Source organism: Anopheles funestus, chromosome 3RL (assembly GCF_943734845.2).
Source record: "Anopheles funestus chromosome 3RL, idAnoFuneDA-416_04, whole genome shotgun sequence".
NCBI lineage: Eukaryota > Metazoa > Arthropoda > Insecta > Diptera > Culicidae > Anopheles > Anopheles funestus.
In genome coordinates this window covers 7,014,741-7,034,036 of record NC_064599.1, presented here as the reverse complement: position 1 = coordinate 7,034,036, position 19,296 = coordinate 7,014,741, and the positions used below count along the sequence as shown (strand labels likewise).

The following is a 19,296-nucleotide window of genomic DNA, read 5'->3' as shown; positions in this document are numbered from 1 at the left end:
CAAAATTTTACATTTTCTCAAACAGGGTATGGAACTTGGTTCGTTGAATAACTTCTGACACAGACATGTGAGGGCATGGCCGTCCAAGAAGAAAATGTAGCCATTGATGCCATCTATCGACCACAGGTTAAAGATTGGCGATCCGTTGGATACCAACCGAGTTATAGGCAAAACTTGTTGCAAAAATGAGAAAAAATTTACATTTTCACAAACAGGGTATGGAACTTTGTTTCTCCAATAACTTCTGGAACAGACATCTGAGGGCATGGCCGTCCAAGAAGAAAATGTAGCCATCGATGCCATCTATCGACCACAGGTTAAAGATTGGCGATCCGTTAGGTACCGACCGAATTATATGCAAAACTTGGTGCAAAAATGAGCCTTAGGAGATTCTGGAGCCTTTGCAAATTTATAGATTTTTTTAATTTTTATTATTATCTTTTATTCTTTTTTAATTTAAAGCATTATTTGAGTGAAAAGAAACTTATTTCAATCAATTGGCATTAAAATAAATCATTTTAATTTTTTTTGCAAAATTTTTCAAAAAAATCGTAAGGGGTAAGCCTTATGAAATTTTCGAGTGGAAATTTTTTTAAAATTTTTTTTGCTATTTTTTATCCTTTTTTTAATTTAAAGCATTATTTGAGTGAAGAGAAACTTATTGCAACAAATTCGCATTAAAATACATCAATTTATAAATTTTGCGAAATTAGGTACTTAAAAAAGCCTTAGGCTATGAAATTTTCAGATTAATAGAATTTTTTTGGGAAATGTCAACGAGATGAGATTTTTTTTCGAATTAACACTCATTCTTCTATTGTTTCTTCGCTGAAAATACACGTATAACGACATTTTTGCAATTTTTTTTTAAATGGAGTTTTGCAAAAATTTCCTGGATTGCGTTCGCAAACGCGACAATTGCTAAGCGTTTAGGGACGGCGTAAGATCATAATCATCAGCACCATCGATGGCAGGCGAGCAGGCGCATGAAAGCTCCGAGGCGCCATCGTCGTTAACGGTTGATGGAACCAATAGATAGATCCATTTTGAAACGCTGCGCACAACCGAAACCAACCCACAAAATGGTCAATGATTGAATTCATCTCGTACCCAGGGGTGGCGGGAGTGGGTGTTAAATGTTGATCTTTTTCCATGCCACAAACCATCAGCACCCACTGTCGATTGTTATCAGCCGAATGGGTATCATCGCTACCGCACTCATCGTTTGGAAGATAGATGAAACATTATGATAGTAATTCATACCTTCCCGCCCAGATCACAGTTTGCCCTCACCCCCCTCCCCTTCCAGCCCTCACGCACAATCCTCCCCCTCGCCGCCCGAATGATGCTTCTTATCTGCATCTAGCTTTTCTCTCTCTTATTTCTCGCCCACAGCTTCTGAGTGGTACGTACAGATCGTTTCGCACCGTGAGAAACGAAGAATGATGATTATTAGCCTTGAGAGGCATCCATCCCGCTTGGGCGGACGGAGTTTCACGTCGAGGTGAGCATAAACCTTTGCAACGTGCCATCGTGAGCGGGACGAGAGCCGATGTGTGTGTTATCAGTGCGCCTCCCGGTACGAAACCGGGTCCCCGGTTCGCTGTAATACTAGGCCGGGGCCTTACAGGCTTCCGTACAGCTACCATCGATGTCAGTGACAGCTGGAGTGCGCGTGTGGCGCGTGCTGTGAAAGTGTCGAACCCACATTTGAACTGCTCGCGGCGTCCTTGATCTTGAGATCGGACCGTTGTGAACGGCTTCACTTTTCAGATACAATAATCGTGACGCTTTGTGAAAAAAGAGCCGCCACGTTTGTGTATGTTGGTTGTGTCTTCTACCTATGTAGGTGCGATGATCTTCACTTTGGCGCTAATTTGGTGTGGGCGTACCGTAATTGTCATCTCGCAATGAATCCCCCGCCAGCAGCTGATCAACAAACGCCACGCGTTGTGTAACGATAATCGTGCTCATAGCGGAAGAAGTTGATTTCGGTTTGTTTACTTTGATGTGGGCTGCGTACGGTGCGATGTGAATGGCTGCGTACGGAGCATTTTTGAATTGCAGTGAAATCTCCTCATAGCGTGGTTTAGTTGAAAGTGTGTGAAAGGAATTATACGTAAGAATGTAGTTTAATGTAAAATTCTGTACTTACAGCGTGTTGGTAACATCTTGCAGAAAGTTAAGATAAGATTATATAGAAGAAAGAAAAACAATAGCAACTTGTTCGACATCTGAATCATGTCGATCGTTCGGTGTTTGTGTTGTGCAACAAACTGTAAACTGAGCTTGCGATGGCAATGTTGATATGAAGTGCTGTCGGGTTTTGATTATAGGAAGATTGTGTGTTGAGCTCGGTACAGGAGAATGGAAAGATAGAAGGAAGAAAATAACAACATCAAACGAGCGGTGCTATGACTGAACGATTGTAGTTTCCCCGATGCAACTAACGTAACATATTGGAAGCAATAGAAAAAAAAGCTTATATGCAATTGTTTACAATTGCTCTTTCCCCACCCGTGTTTAAAACTAATATCAAAACGCTAGGCACACCTATCAACAAACGAAGCGAACATTTGTCGACAGCCGTGTCGTGTGATGCTTGTTCTGTTCATCTTTCCTCTTATAACATGCGCTTAAACACGTTCTCCAAACAATGATCCATACTCCATTTTTGCATTGCTCACTGTTCGCCCAAAATCACGTAACCCATCGGTGCATGTTGTGTCGTAGTTTCATACGCAAACAGATCGCTATCTAGCGTCAGCCAGCATCAGTTTTTTGCCCGTTTGGGTAAGGGTAAGTGGATTGAAAAACGGTGAGCAGCACACACACACATCCTCTGATAGTGATCAAATATGGAGAAGCTATGAACCAGAGAGGGCCTTGGTAGATACTTTGATTGGATTTTCGACACCAAGTCAGCTCACGTTCTGCCGGGCCAAATGCTCTGGAACGAAAACGGGAGGGTTGATATATTGGGGTAGTAATGTGCAGAGGGAAGGTAAAATATTGTCAGTTGATGTGATAAAGCTATCAAGGTACGGTCTATGCTTTGGCTTTTTTTTTTGTTTAACATGTTGTTGAGAAGAAGCACCCATTTGTGCTGATTTGCTCATGTCTTGAAAAGAAAGCAACAAATGTCTGAACCCATCCGAAACGAGCACTTTTTATGCTCTAACGAGTCATTAAGCTAATAAAAACTCTATAAACAAAACCCCGCATCATTATAGTGCGTTTATGGCTTTATGAGATATCTGGCCTGTTTGTGGTAACAAATGCAAACATAAACATAAAACCGAACCGATCGTAAATTGATCGTCATGACAGAAACATGATGCTTCATGGTTCATTCATCATTTCCTTTTTTTTTGTTGTTGCTTGCTTGCAATCATGGCCTGATTGTCTTCCTCTTGGCCGATAAAACGGGCTTCCTAATTTGGCAAATTAATCAAAACGTCTCGTAAATGTCACGCAAACGTATAATCGAGGCTGCGGCTCATTTCCTTCCCGTCGTGTTCTTTGCTGCTTCGTTTATTTCTTTTTTGTTTGCCTTCCTGCAAGGGTGAAGGAGCCAATTTTCCCACCAGTGTGGATGGCAAAAAAAAAAACAACGTGGGGCAAGAAGTTTAACCACGCGAGCTCATTTATCATCGTTTTTCGCTATCAGATCAGGAGGCGAGTAGGTGAAAGGTTAAAAGTCGAAGCGACGCAGGGTGTAGGAAAAAAAGGCATCATAAAGCCGATGAAAAGTCAACCATTCGCGCGATACATAAAGTCACAAATGACGCACATTCGAGAGGAAATTGTATGAAACGTTTTCGATGAACTGTCTTCGATGGAGCGCAGTAGGGCGATACGCGTTTATGCAGACGACCGCATGTGACTTGGGAGTCGAACCTTCCTTTTCATGTGAGTTTTCTTTTTCCTCTCCGGTACAGTGACTTCATGCCTTCGTGTTTCCATAGAAAGGATGCCGTTCCACATGTCGGATGGCGTTTCGGAGCAACGGCAAATATTCCATTTTTACTATCAATTTTCACGCTTAGTTTAGCGAGTTGATTCGTCGTAACACAACAGGAACGGAACAAACGGGATACCTTCGGAGGATGCTCAATTATGTCACACGAAGTTTTTCACGAACCAACCTCCATCCCTACCGTCCATGTATTTTCTACGTTCTATAAAACAAGAGAAAAGTGCAGACGAACTTGCAGGAAAGTAAACTCCGAGAACCACTGAAGTGCTTTGTCGTGATAAGGGAAGGGAAATAAGGGAAAGTTTAGTGTGACTTGTGTATTGTTTCCTGCTTTCCTTTCCAGCTGACAGACACCATTCGCTTTCAGGTTCTGGGTGTTTTGGTAAGGGAAAAAAGAAACAACTGCTGATAGAAGATGGGAAACTAAATCACTGCAGTGTGTCAGTAGTTTAAGATGAAATGATATGCAGGATTCGGAGGAAAAAGTTTCATTTCAATAATGGAGACACCTTTTTCTAAGAAACGAAGGAAACATGCTCGTCTTCTTGTACTTAGATTCCATTAAAAGTTTGCCAACAATTTTGATTAATAAAATTCGAATCTATTTCTGACATGATTTTGATTTTGCTTCCTACATTTCACGTCACTTTCGCCCTCGAGAATGTTTAGTATATTTTATAGAAAAATAACTAATTTATCACTTCAAATAGAATGCTCCTTTTGTAGAACCTTTTTCGTGTTTTTTTTGCTAGAAATAGCATTTAACGAAATTCTTTGCGTCTTTACACAAGCGTATCGTAAATATTGACCTTACTGGTGTGTCGCTACGAAGGCCAATTATGACTTCAGGTTGATACCGAACACCGTGCGAAACACTATGCGAAAGATGTTATGAAATTGGGTGTGTCCGTTAGTGTTTGTTTAGGACAAACCAACATGACGAAATGGGGGAATTTTTGTCGTTCTAAATATAGCATAATTTATGCTCTTGTTTGTTCACAAGAGAAAAAAAATACGAAAAAGCATTTATTTTCGTTTTTTAACTAAGTTGTTTACTTGATTCTTAATTAGGTCCATTTGAAAGGTATGGAAGTGTATTTTTAGATATTAATTTAAGTACAATTTTATATAGTAACTTATTCAGCATGATTTTATTTAGTTTTGTAAATAACTTGACTTTTTTATAAATATTATATAGACCAGATGAAGTTCCCCGGAGGCCCTAAAAGGAATGTTAGTAGTGGATCGCAAAACATTTAGTTTTATTTCGCAATGTATTATAAATGGATTCTGCTTTGTTGACAATAACTTTATTGTTCACAGTTTATGAGTTTGCTTAGTAATATTTTCTCCACATATTGCAATCGTTCCAACGTTGACGAGTGCAGATAGCTGATGGCGATACATTGTAGGTCGAGGTGAACGTTGTAAAATTAACGGTCTCCATTAAGCTTGAAGTGGTTGGAAATGTTGCAAATTTAAACCGTTTGCGTTAAACTCGGTAAAACTGTAGTCGAACGTATGGGAACGATTGCATTCCGAGAAGAATAATCAATGTTTGATGGAACGAAAGTACGCTCCAGTCAGGATATGATTATGACTGATGGAGCGTTTCAATCAAATGCAGCTCGATTCTGGCTAATTGCCATGGTGCATATCACGTTCCACCAGCTGTCAGACGCGCTGGACAGTTGTAATAAATCTATTCTACAAATAAACGATTCATTCGTTCACTTTCCCTCCAGCACTTCCATACTTGTGCGGTGTGTTGAAAAACAAGAAACCATCGTCACTTCGATGCTCCTAGTGCCACTCATCATTTACTCAAACACCCGCCAGGATCACTTTTCGGGAAATCAATCGAAATCGAACAACACGTAAACAAATATGCCATATAGACACCGCGATGCATCTCGTCCCACGTCCGACGTCCGACAGTCCCGTAGCACAAAACCGGGTTCCGACATGTTGCAATAATTGCAGCAACCGACCGACTCTCATCGTAACTCGTAAACAACGTGCGCCGAAGCTACCCGCACTCGATTGGCCTTGGCCTCACGCTTTCATCCAGTGCACTCAATCTTTTGCCTTTAACAACCGCCCGACACTTAATGCCCCCCTTTGGGGCATTTACAGTCTACTGGCGATAGATGCCTGAAAGTCGATGGACTTTACGCTGGTGCATCGTAGCAAATGGGTGGCGAATTGGTTTTTTCACCCACTGAAGTGCTGTATGATGGCAATCACGCTCTAAAGACGAGAAAAAATAGAAGAGTTGTTTACCAAACTGTTCTGTACAGTTCGTGGAAGAAAGAACGATAGGAATAGCTTTTTTAAAAATATAAGTTTACTTTATCAAACACCTCAATGTATCAAATTTATATTAAATCATCAGGATTCTTGGTAAATAGATCGAACATATGAACAAACAAGGCTTCTTTTTTGGGATATAAAAATATATGTAAACCTCAAGGTTTTTATTGTGGTGCCATTTCTTTGTTCATCTAAATTAATCTGAAAGGTCATTGCTCGAACTATATTTCACCCCTCCGGGAAAACAAGATGTCGGAAATTCGTCACAAATGTAACCACAATCAAACGGCTTAATTAACCAAAATCGCTGTGCTTCCTTCTTTTTTCACAGTTTCATCTGTTGATAGCTAAAATTGCAATTAATTTGAATTTCCAAATATGTACACATTTCAAACCAGGCACGCTTGTCACCTCAAAACCCCGCCACCATCACAAAGGGGGTCACCATTATGTGAAGCCAACCGACAACGTCTGAAATCTTGAATCCCTCGAGTGACAAGCATTTGGTTTCAACCTTTTGTTTGGTTGTTCCCGCCTCAAGCCAAGTTGTGCCAGCGGGGAAATGTCGCAACCATTTCTCGGACCAAAGATCCGAGGCGGGAAATCCCTTTTTTGGGGTGGTGGTGATGGCGTGTGTTGGGATAGGACCGGTTTGTAACGTAATTAATTTTTGTTCTCACAAAACGTAGCCCGATCTGGTTTAGTAACATGCCATTTCGTTTTGTTTTGCTTTTCATAATGAAGACTTGAAGGTGCATTGCGTCAAAATGAAGGATTGTTGGAAATAGAGCAGACAGCACAGGGGAAGAAAAGGTTAACCATTGTTGTGTGCTGAAGATCCTGTTGCCAACTGGTCGCTTCTGTTCAAAAGTATTTACATCATTCAATCAATCTGCAAAGGAGTATTCGATGAACAAAATGTTAACGATTTTCCATGCAATAAATCACTTGAGTAACAACTGTTCTAAGAAAAAAAAGGAACAGACAAGTACAATGTGCCATTCTTTGAGTCCATTTTCTCATCACCAAGAAAGACGAAAAACCTATACGGAACATCAACGTGTTTTGGCGTGTATTTGGTATTCATGTAAAGTAGCTGTAAAGTACCTCATTTCTCCAACTCCACTGAGTGCCTTTGCCATTCATCGTTGCCTTGGAACACTTGAGTGTTTTTTGCCGAAAATTCTGGGCAAGCACGAATTTTGGATGAGTTTCACCGTGCTGTGCCACCTGTTGCTTTCTAGATGAAGCCGCCATAACTTTGCCGGTCGATTCGTGAGCAAAAGTTGAAAAGTGATCAAGAAATTAAGCCGTAAGCTTAACGCTCTCCCCAGAGGGAAAAAGTAGGAAAGCTACCTGTAGGCGACTTTCGAGCTCCGTCGTCTTGTTCGAAATGTCTACATCAATAGATTCTAGCGTGTATTAAGAATATAGTGCTTTAAACAGCTTCACCATGCGTACAGAGCGAGAGTTATCTAATCTTTGGTTAAACGTTTTAATTACCTGTGTCGCATTATTACCAGACGACCCGTTTGGACCTCCCGCCCCAAAAGCACCAAGTCTTGTTCGCAAATACTTCTCTGGCGGTAATGTTTACCCATCTCTAGCGTGAGTAGCTTATCGTGACCTCGGCCCTGTTTGCCGTTGACGGTTTTGGTAGTACTTACCCGCCACAGACGCATTCGGACGCAAATTCTGCACACATCCACACACAGCATCTCAGGGATAAGGTCGAATTTTTATTTAATTTCTTAGCTTCCCACTTCTTGCGACAAAGTGAAGTGCTTCTTGTGTGTTTGTGTTGTCTTGGCTTCTTTATTCTTTGACACACCAACCTATGCGAAGGCTGTGTATCGCTGTTTAACTTTGGTAGAACGTTGTGATAAGGAAAAAGTGTGGACAAAGCGACTCGAACGTGGAAATGGAGATGTTTGCTGATGGCATACACAGACTGCTGGTAGTTGTGTATTGTTTTCACCCCACTTCTGTACATTGACTTTCCATTCGTTTCATCCCGCTTTTTTGTGTTTTGCATCGATTCGTACGGTCATAATTTTATTCATGCAAAGAACAGACCGAACTGGTAGGAATTGCACTGCCTTCGCATTTGCTAAGCAGCATATTAATTATGCATTCATGTTTTCTTCAAAAGGCAAACAAAGCGTGCAAGGAAGGGACTGTGCTTGTGGAGTTATTCTGTGAGAGGAGAATGGCTAATAGAAGGTTAAAGGAAACATTTGCAAGAAATCTAGTCTTAGACAGGCATGTTTTGTTCTTCACATTGTGCAAAATACTCTTTAAGATGTTTTTTGTGCTGTACAGGAACAGGAAAACGCAAACGCAAGATGGGTGTGTTTATTTTGCTCGTTAGCAAATGAACTGCGTGTCGATTCGTACGGAGAAGTCCATTAATATTCATCAAAAAAAGAAACATTTGATTGGTGAAGGAAAAATACCAGAAATAGATAATGGAAAGCATTTTGCATCAATTACACGGTGAATTGAAAATGAGCGTTTCTTGTTAACGGTTCAAATTGGCTGTGCTAAACAAGAACAGCATAATCTATCACCTAAAGCGCAAGGATTTTGTAGAACTTTTTGTTTTGTGTTTTTGATTGATTTTATCATGAATAAATTATGAAGAAAAGAGGAATTGAAAAAGAAATTATTATAAAGTTGGAGTTGACTTAAGAATCCATAACGGTATTTGTTGGTGAAGCGAAAAAAATACAAAACTTAAAAGCAATACATCAATGGTGATTTAAAACTTCAAAAACAAAATGTAACCTGTTTTAACTTGTGTTTATTACTACAACATTATTCTACTAAGCTCGAATTGCATTATTTCCGGCGATACATCTGTTCGAGAATCTCTTGAAAGGATTTGTTATGTTCATTTAAAAGGCTTTGGGTCAATGGGGAAAACAAATTCTCGCACCTGACCTACGCCGGCTGCATTCTTCCGGTCGCAGTCCTACCCCCGGATAATTGGATGCCGACAAGGAAAACATGAAAAATCACGAAAGGCAATAACAAACGGTCCCAAAACTGTTGGCCTTCGGGATAGCTAGGACAAACATTTCCCCACTCCGCCAATCCAGTCGGGAGAATGGAAGCTGTCGCGGAAGAGAAAAAAAAAACACATCGCATCAAAAGCATCAACGGCCGACCTGTCTACCGGAGGCGATCCGAAGCGCCTTTCCATGTTTTGCTTCGTTCTGAAGCATAATTTTTGCAACCCTCGCGCACCGATCATGCAACCGTTGTACACTGTTTTTCCCGAACCACGGTTGTTATTGTTTGTCCTCGTTCATTAGAGATATTTTTATGGGTAGCCGGTCCCAATGCTAACGCTAGCAACGATTTCCAACACCGTCAACGTTTTTTTTTGGTCTATGCTCCCCAGAGAACGGAACTGTCATAAGTTTCCCTCATGCGGGTTTTTTTTCTCTCCTCCATTTCGAGTTTTGTCTGGGAAAAAACTTGTCCCCTGGTTCATGTTCATTTGTCGTTCGGTTCTGAAGATTTTTTGTTTTTCAATAATATTATTTTTTATATCCTGTCATCTATTTTATGTGGTTTCTTCGGTTTCGAGGAAAGATGCTGGAGGCAGCAAAAATAAAACAAATGCACGGGGTGATGTAGAGTTTTCGTGTGTGTGTTGCTCTCCAGTTCAGCGAAATGACCGTTGGTTTTAAAGAAGATGCTACGTTTGAAAGGCAAGCAATAATAACGAATGGCTGACGCATCATATGGGGAAAAAATGTTTTCTCTTTCCCCGTTTACAAAGCCTTAGGACACTGGGAATGTTTACACTGCATGTTAAAATATAATATGTTTTTGTTTCTTCTACGACGAAATTGGAGTCCTTATCCTTTAACCACGGTGGCAAAGTTGACTTTTTCAAATGTTTTTCTTTAATTTATTATTGTAGACATGGTGATAAACAGGAAAAGAGTTTATTCTTATAATTTGTTGAATTAAAATTGTCATTCAACCAGTACCTTCAAGGAAAATTGTATTTTAAATTTTATTTTAAAAACTTTTTCCAAGGTAAAAGTTAAATTGTCATTACTCCATCAAAACAGCCAATTTCTTGTCCACATAATACAATTCACTAGAAAAGACACGCTTCATTAAGCAACGATTTGCAGCAACTGATTGAAACCGATTCCGCCAAAAAAAGGTGGAAAAATCCTCGCCCTTTTTGCAGCTTCAACGGCAATGGTATCGATTCGATGAAGTTGCTCCTTCCAAGAATTGTAGACAACCGATTTTCTTGGTTGATGCAAAATTAGAACATAACCTTTTTTTCCGTTCCCGGCCTCAATTCTTCGTTCTGCTTCTGATCTGATTGTACTTTCCCCTCGACGAATTTATTTCGAGAGTTTACATTTTCCCTCTCACTATATCTTTTTGTCTATCTTTTCGGTAGTCTTCAGTCTTCGAGCGGAAAGATTCAGCAAGATCAACGAATTGATCTGTCAATCAGTGTAGGAGGTAAACAATGGTATATCTGGTAGCAAGGAACGATCATAATGTAGCCGACAAGTTGGTACAAAAATTATCCTCCATCGGGTAATGACAGAATATCCATAAATCTTTACGACTTGAAGAAAATGGAAAATGTATCTTGTTCTTGCCAGGTTTGCTTACAGTCGCTCCCCAAAAAAGGGGCAAACTTTTCAGCTTCTCGTTAAAACAAATGTTTTTTCCACCCCAGGTGTAAAAAGAGTATAACAGGGCGTAAATGAACTCTACCTAAAAACCGGGGGGTTTACGGTTCGTGCAACAATACGCCGCCAATCATGTAACATACGCACACAGGCAAAAAACGGTTGAAAATCCCTTCGCATGAATAATTTTCCCATGCACATAGACCTCGCGGTATGTTAAATTTACGCACCCGCCATTACCAACTGAACCGAGTGGCAATCGTACGCGTACGAGTGTGTGGCGCGTTCGGGGTTTTGTGCAAATGTTTGGATGGTTGTTTTGGGTTTTGTTCTTTCGATCGGTTTGCACAAAATTATCGCTGCCAGAACACTCACGCACCAACATGTGGCACTCGTAAGTATGTTTACGTGAGTGCGAACCACAATTCAGACCAGCTCAGATCCGACTAAATGAGCCCACCTAGTTGGGATGCTGATGGGAAGTATGTGGTTTGTTCTTCGTTTTTTTTTTGTTTCATCTCCACGTAAGAAGGAAAATTTACATCACCCACCCTGGAAAAGGGATGGCATGAAGGCAAATACGTACAGTCATTAATCTCACATTACTTAGTCGGCTGAAATTGCTTGCAGAGATGTAGCTGAGGTAGCTGGAGTAAACTTTAGAGGAAAGCGTTTCTTAAAGATCGTTTTCTGTAAAGGTGTAATAATATTTTACGTATATAAGTACATCCTAATATAGGATTTCATAAAAGCATCTTAAAAAACAAGGAATAATCGTTGTCAAATGACCTGATAAACCCTGCAAGCCAGAAAAAAATCATATCAAGTTTAATATGGATTTTTCCATATTCAAGACAAAAGCATACTTCAAAGCATTCTTTAGCTGTGCAAAGAAACACGATATTGGTTTCCACTTTTATATTTGTAATAACACACAATATCATACATTATAACACCATCCATACATGTTATTTATTTTTTTTCTTTTTATGTTTTTTTGGTGATCCATAAAATTATAAATTGTTCTTCCATTTGAACAAACAAAATCGACACATAAAAGCATTTTCGTTCCGCAAACGTGCGCCGGTACGTCCATCTAAAGAGTAAGGTAAATTCCTTCATCGTCTTCGCCGGAAAATGATTTCAACACTCCATCTTCAAGATGACAGACAGTGTAAGGGGTTAAGGATTTATCATAGCAAAGAAAATCTCTCTCCAAAAAAAAAACAAAATAAAACGCCGGGAAAACGATCCCGGGCGAACGAAACGCTGGAAACAATAAGAACAAGGAAGAGGGGGGAAAAACAAAACCCGGCGAACGCAAAACGATGCTCCATTTTAGTTGGTGTGTGCGTGTGTGTGTGGAAGCTACTACGACAACGACGTCGGCAATGATGATGATGATGATGACGACTACGACGACGCGTCTTTGGGGACCGGCAGCAACGAAAAGCTTTCCGCCGGCGAAATCAGTTTCCATCTGGACGGTAACGCGTTTGGTTGCGTGTCGAGTTTTTCCGATCGAGTGGCGTTGATGCGCACGGCATAAAAGTGGCAACGAACGTCGGTGTTTAATGTGCCTTTTTGGGAAGGTGGGTGAAGGTGAAAAAGTGTAATGAAAATGTGTCGAAACTTTTGTTTGCAAAGTGTGATAAAAATTCGAAAGAATATTAATTACGAGCGAAAGTTTTGTTGAGATTTATTTGCAAAAAGTGCGTCGTGATCACAGCACGGTGTATGTCGAAGTAATTTGGTGTGAATTTCAAATTTATTTTAAAATATATTTAAACATCCTTCGTTATGGTTCCATTACTTCGATTCTGGTGATAAAATAGTGATAAAATCAAACAAAATTTCCCTCCCCAAGTGAACGTGTAATTTAATAATGGTTTTTTTGATAGCAAAACAAAACCAAAACCCGAGCTCATTTTAGTCGTTTTAGTCGTTTGCATTAGAGAGGAGCAACAAAAAAGGCAATCTACTCAAAACAATGTGCAAGTGGTGCAAAAACGGTGAGGCTTTAAAGCAATGTGAGTGCCGACAGACCCAAATTCGATGTACGACGATCGTCAGCCCCCGAGGCTAGGTTAACCATTTTGTGCTTTTTTTTTCACCGGTTCCCGTGCCGTGTGGGTTGTGCAGTGAATTTTTAATGATTCAATACGTTCCGGTACGCGGATCGAAAGTTTAGGGAGCTGGAATTGAAATCCTTGACGCGTACGATGAACGAAACAATGCTAGCAACCGCCACACTGGTGACCGACTCCGGTTCCGGTGAGCCACCGTATGTGGAGACGAACCTTACCGGCATGTCGGTGGAAAATCCTTCACTGGTGGAAGGTTTGCTAGCGCTGGCCATGAATGCGAGTGGTGCCGAACGGTGCCGTTTGCAGCAACAGGCCGAGGAGCTACTGCAGGACGTTGCCTGTCCGTCCTTCTTCGATATGGTGTCGTGTTGGCCCCGAACGCCTCCCGGTACGTTGGCCGTGTTACCGTGCTTTGCAGAGCTGAAGGGTGTGCAGTATGACAGTTCGCGTAAGTATTTCGTCAAATTGTTTTATTCATTGCATAAGTATGTTGGATTTTGGGTGACAATTCACAAGGTTGTTTTTTCAAAAGCCCCGCCCCCGGTATTTTCAAAGCAATAGCTCAAACAGTATCTGTATCAAACAGTTGCTTTGAGCAATGAATGTTAAATTTTAATTGTTAAAAAGTGTTCTAAATCTTTCTTTTTTAATACTACAACTTGAGGAGTCTATTTTAAGTAAAAATAGATAATTTTTTAATTAATTTCAAATTGTATCTTCGTGTCTAAGTACAAAATAAGAAATGGAATATATCATAAATTATAAACCTTAAAAAGTATCTTCAAGAATTAAAATTAATGTAATGATTTATTTTGTTTCGTCGCACGAATTTAAAATCCAATTCAAATGCCACACCTGCACTCGGAAAAAAGCTTCGAACAGGCCAGAAAAATGATGAGGCAAAATATGAAATAAAAACCTAAACGAAATCATCTTGCAAAAAAAAACCCCGTGCACCATCATGTTCCACAAAAAAGGGAAATCTACAAACAAATCCCTCGTTCTTCCCTCCCAAAATGGCAATTTTCGATCGTTGGTTCAACACTATTGTTCTGCCGCAAACACAAACACGCAAACAAAAACCCACTCGAAAATTGTACAAAATTTATCCTTTGCCGGAAAACAAAAATCCCGCTCGAGACGCGCGTTTATGGCGCCCTGGTTATGTGTGGTGACCTTGGCAGCAGCCGCAGCAACCATCTGAACCGGTGGTCGGTTTTATTTGCCGATAGCAAAATGCACGCATTTCGATGCCTCGAATCGAAGACAAAGATTAGGGACTTGGAATTGAAATTTATGTTTGCCATCGTTTCGGTTCGTTCGGCATTGGTTGGTAGATCCTGAGAGCTTATTCTCTCGGTTGGTTGTTATAACTGTCGGAGTTTGTATGACAAACGGTCTATGATTTATTCCATAGGTCTCAGCGGTGCAATTAGAAAATAATCTCTATATTTTAAATAGTTTTATAGAAAAATTATTGAACAACAACTAGGTATTAAGTTTGATATTTTCATAATTTTCCACACATCAACTTGATTGTACGGAAGAATAAAACAAAATCTTCAAAGCAAAAATATCGAAACGATTCTCAAGGGAACGAATGTCCCATTCCATCTTCGTCCTACATTAAATCACAATCAAATTCCAACCAGGGCAAGTTCAGTGAGTTTATCGGCCGTGAAACCGACATTCTTCGTCCTGCAATGGAGACGCCTGGTTGCTGAGTTACATCAAACACTTGCTGCTTTGTTGTTCACACACACATACGCCACAGGTTTTACTTCCTATGCCTAGTACCTTGGCCCTAGAGCATCCAGGGGAGGCATTTGCTGGATGGGAAGTTCCACAGTATTTAACATTCACCCGGGAAGCTAGACGAATGGACGGACGAGATAGCTAAATGTGTGACAGAAGCTGAGCATATTAGCTACCAGGTTCTTCCCATTTTTTCCTTCTACCTTCTTGTCTGCTACAGCAACAAGATGTCCATTCTACATGGCAAAGGAAGAGAGAAAGAGAGATCGCTTGAGAGAAGCAGTCCTGAACGCTGTGTATATAAATCACTCCCCAGTCGCTGTCATGGTCGGACGTCGTCGCATTGTTAGCCTTCACGTTATCGTCCCACCCGCCGGACCCTCAGTATGTCGATCCACCACCCAAAAACCTAGTCCCACCATCGAAAGATACACTCGATGTACGGTTGGAGCAAAATTTGTACAAACCTCACCCTCACCTTCTCAACACCCCCTACGGGTAGATTACGGAGGGTTTCAAGCAAACAAAACAAAACCTGTACTAACCCAGCCATCCCCAGTACATCAAGTTAATAAGGTTAACTTGCTACGCTCGTGAATCTTTGGCTCCGTTTCACAGCACACACTTTTGCTTCATTTTGTAAAACCCCGCCTTTCGAGTGTGGCCACCATACGTCTTGCAACTTCCTCCAAGAAAGGCAAAACCTGCTTCTTAAAGATAATCGTACATCTGCTCTGACCTTTGCTGTGTTTAAGCTATTGTTTGACTTCAGGCATGTACATGGAAACGAAATGGATTCTCGTCTGCATGAAACACTGAAAACACCGATGACTTGCAGCGAAAGGCGAAACAATGCGTTGAGCTGAGTGTGTTAGATTTATTCCCAAAAACTGAAGACCTTTTCCAACCTTCACGGAAGAGTTAGTAAATGCTACCATTCTCTGTCGAATGTAGCATAGCAAGAGTTAATATAAAAGTTTTCCATACAAGTAGTTGAAGTTAAATTGATAGTGTGAGGAATTTTTTAGTAGACAAGTGAGCAATCTCCAAAGGAACTCCTCCGTCCCGTTTCTTTTTCAATCTTCCGTGAAAATCTTCACTTCTTTATGCTACACACAGTTAGGATGTTTTCTTTCCATCAAACCAACGGCATTGTTTTGCAGCTTATGTTTTGCGAAGAAAGAAATGGATGAAAAGGAAAATGTTTTTTTTTTTGATACAGTAAACGCCACCAGAAACGCTTTCCCATTATCGGCAAAAAGCTCCAATACAGCGAAGAATTACATTACGCTCGTTGTTTCGTTGTTGTTCGCATACAAACGAAAAAAAGGGAACCTTAATATGGTAGAAAGTTTGATAAGCTTTTCGCTTCTATTTTACATACAAATTCTTACATTTGTGAAGGTGTTTTGTGTAAGCGTTTGCTCCTTTTTTGGCAGCCATAGATGAAGCCGTGTTTGTGTCCAAAACGGGTGATTTCATGTGGTGTGGTTTGGTTTCAGTCTCACAAAGCGCTACACACCCACACGATTTGTGCGCCAAACGATAGGATGTAATTTTCCTAGAAAAATCATCTTTATTTTTTCTTCTCGCACATTCGATACACAAAAGCGTGTGGCAGCTTCAGGGCTTTTGTGTTAAAAAAGCTACAAGGAAAGTAGTTTGTTTCTTGTTTCTTCTACCCATTCGACACAACCACCTGTTGCATGGTGGCCTACATTCAAAGGGCAGAACAAAGCGAAACAGTCAGTAGATACTCCCACGGAAATAGCTTTCCGCTTTTTTCAGCACACTTCTTCAAGCTAAAGTGGTCGTACAAAGGCGTCAGCTGATAATTACAGGCCGCCTTAAAGTAAAACCACCCAAAAAGGGAATGGATAATGGAGTTCGGGCTGCAATGCTAATTAACTTCCGCATCGTCACAGTGAAAATGACAACGCTGATGGACGGGGTGACCGTGTGTGTCATTTGCATCCGACGCTGGGATCAGAGCGTTGGACAATGGAGGTCCATAGAACGGACCGAAGAGAGAAATGTTGTTTGTTTCGTCCAATGATTAATTATGCAAAATATCATCAAAGCAGCGATATTTATGAGTGATACAGAAAGTGTTGTAATACTCAAACCTGTTCCATTTTCCATTAGAATTTAATTATTTAATTGATTAGCAGAAAATGCATAATTACGTTATGGGCTAGTGGAAAATTTAGCTGAACTCATATCCCCAATACCTATTGAAGTCCTTCGGCGAAGTACGGAAACGATTGGATGCCAACCGATCTAACGAGAAATCCAAAATTATACAATTAAACAACAAAAAAATCTATTACCAACTCGTTGGAAATGTAATCAGTGATCAATTAAGGGGAAAACCAACCATGTTCTCTATGTGTGTGTACTTCAGATGCATGCCGTTCGAAGCACTTCAAAGGGATAATTGGAAGTGATAGGTTTTTGACGTGTGAGCGAACATCAAACGCATTTGGTACGAGGTGATTTCGGGTTTATTTTAGTGTTGACGAGAAGGACTAAAAATGACATTATTTTGTTGTTGTTTTATTTCACTTCATTCGATTCGTTTGTAAATATTATTTGACTGCGAAGAAAGGAGAATCTTCAGGGGAATAGCAACGTTTTTTCGATGTATTCATAGTCGTAGATATAGCATTTATTACCTTGAAACATGTGCCCATGACGAATGAGAGGTCATGAAAAAGTTTCCTTTTGCCTGAAGCACTGATTTGCCTAATTAGCTCAACATTTGAATAGCAATAAGTACAAACATTTTAGTGGAAATTGAACATATTCTTGAGAATTTTAATTTGAAGTTATTGCTTAGACTATGTTTTAGAGTTTAAATTGAATAAATGACAGTAATGTGAATGTTTTTTTAAGAATATCCCACTAGAAAATAAAATTAATCGGAATTACAAAATGTTGCTCGAAATCAACTCCTCAACCGTTCAAGACCACTTCTAAATAAAGATTTCCTTCTTCCACGCGTCATCTTTCATTTGTACTTCTTATTTTTTTGTTGTAGAAAATGCAACCCGTTTCTGTAACATCGACGGTATCTGGGATAATTACACCGACTACGATCGCTGCCAGCACATCGACCAACCGTCCCCGTTGCCAAGCTTCGAGCCGGAAATCGAACTGCCAACGCTGATCTACTTCGTCGGCTACTCAATTAGCTTGGCCGCACTGGTGCTGGCCGTGGCAGTACTGGTGTATTTCAAGTGAGTAGTCCATCGCTGAGGTGGGTGGCTGCGAGGCCCCAACCTACCCCGATATTCACGGCGCTGGAAGCGTTACCGTTTGATTTAAAAAAGTAACTATTCTGCCCGCAGGGATTTACGCTGTCTGCGCAACACTATCCACGTCAACCTGTTCCTCACCTACATCATGTCCTCGAGCCTTTGGATACTTATACTATCGTTACAGGTGGGGTTAGCGCAACACTATTTGAAGATATTTTTTTAGAGGATATTTATACTTTTCAAAGCATTTCAAACAGATTTGGGATCTGCTTCCCATTTCTCATATAAAATCCTCTTCCATCCTACGAAGGTTTGATGAAAAATCATTCTTTTTCCTTTCTGTTCTTTTCTCTCTTCTGAATCGTTCACCTCTATGTGATGACTTCCCACAGATCACCGTAAAACTGGAAGTGGCTGGATGCATATTTCTCGTAACGCTCTTTCACTACTTCAGTACAACCAACTTCTTCTGGATGCTGGTAGAAGGTGAGTATTTTATGTGAAGCATATCCTTCCAGTTTTTTTTTCAACTTTATGCCTCACTGTCACAACGATGGATGATGCTTTAGATCAATATATTTCATACCGTAATCCATTAAGGTGTGCTCCATTTCACTTTCATCGTCAGATCAAACAGTTTCGGTAAACAACTTAATTTCCTATCAGACGAGCAAAGGCGTTCACAGTAAAGCGAGGGAAAACAATGAATATGTATAGTAGGGACACCTTCTGGGTCGTGTCGATAAGCGACCTAGGACCTTTTCGAAGTGGTAGTTGAAAAGTTACTGATCAAAAACCAGTTGTCTTTGTTCGTTTGCCGAACCGATCAACTAGCAAGTGACACTAGCGCGCGAGTCGCCCGTTTTTAGAAGGTGCGTGTCAAACTGTATCGAATGGGTGGATAAATTGCTGCAACCATCTGTGTTCAACGTTATCCATTACCGTGCGTAGGTTAACGATGAGATCATGCAGCAGAAGCAGAAAAGCAGCTTGCAAGCAAAAACTTTTCCCATCAACCCTATACCCGTTACATGGCGCTAGAAAATAAGTATCAACAGCTGCAAAGAAATAGACGCGAAAAGGAAAAATAACCATAAAATCTTTATTCCATCATGGAATCATGAAACAAAGTTTAGTAAAACTTCTGCCAAAGGGCTCCATGCTGCTAGCTTGGCATTGGTCTCACAACCCGCCCCATTCACACATATCCCTTCAGCCGGGTTTTC

General features: G+C 40.5%; 1 protein-coding gene across 13 annotated transcripts in view; it reads left to right on the top strand.

Annotated features, from left to right (window-relative positions):
* Positions 1–1,633: 1,633 nt before the first annotated feature.
* Positions 1,634–19,296, top strand: part of LOC125769907 (diuretic hormone receptor-like) — a 32,621-nt gene continuing 14,958 nt past the window's right edge. For 2 of the 13 annotated variants that reach the window (XR_007419114.1, XM_049438949.1), the window contains exons 1-5: positions 1,634–2,119; positions 12,029–13,503; positions 17,851–18,049; positions 18,143–18,254; positions 18,463–18,556. Coding sequence is in view for 10 of the 13 variants with exons in the window: in XM_049438949.1 (XP_049294906.1) it covers positions 13,191–13,503; positions 17,851–18,049; positions 18,143–18,254; positions 18,463–18,556 (718 nt within the window). In the remaining 3 variants the exon portion in view is untranslated. The remainder of the gene's footprint in view (positions 2,120–12,028; positions 13,504–17,850; positions 18,050–18,142; positions 18,255–18,462; positions 18,557–19,296) is intronic. The other 11 variants (XR_007419115.1, XR_007419113.1, XM_049438956.1 and 8 more) reach the window with 10 other exon arrangements.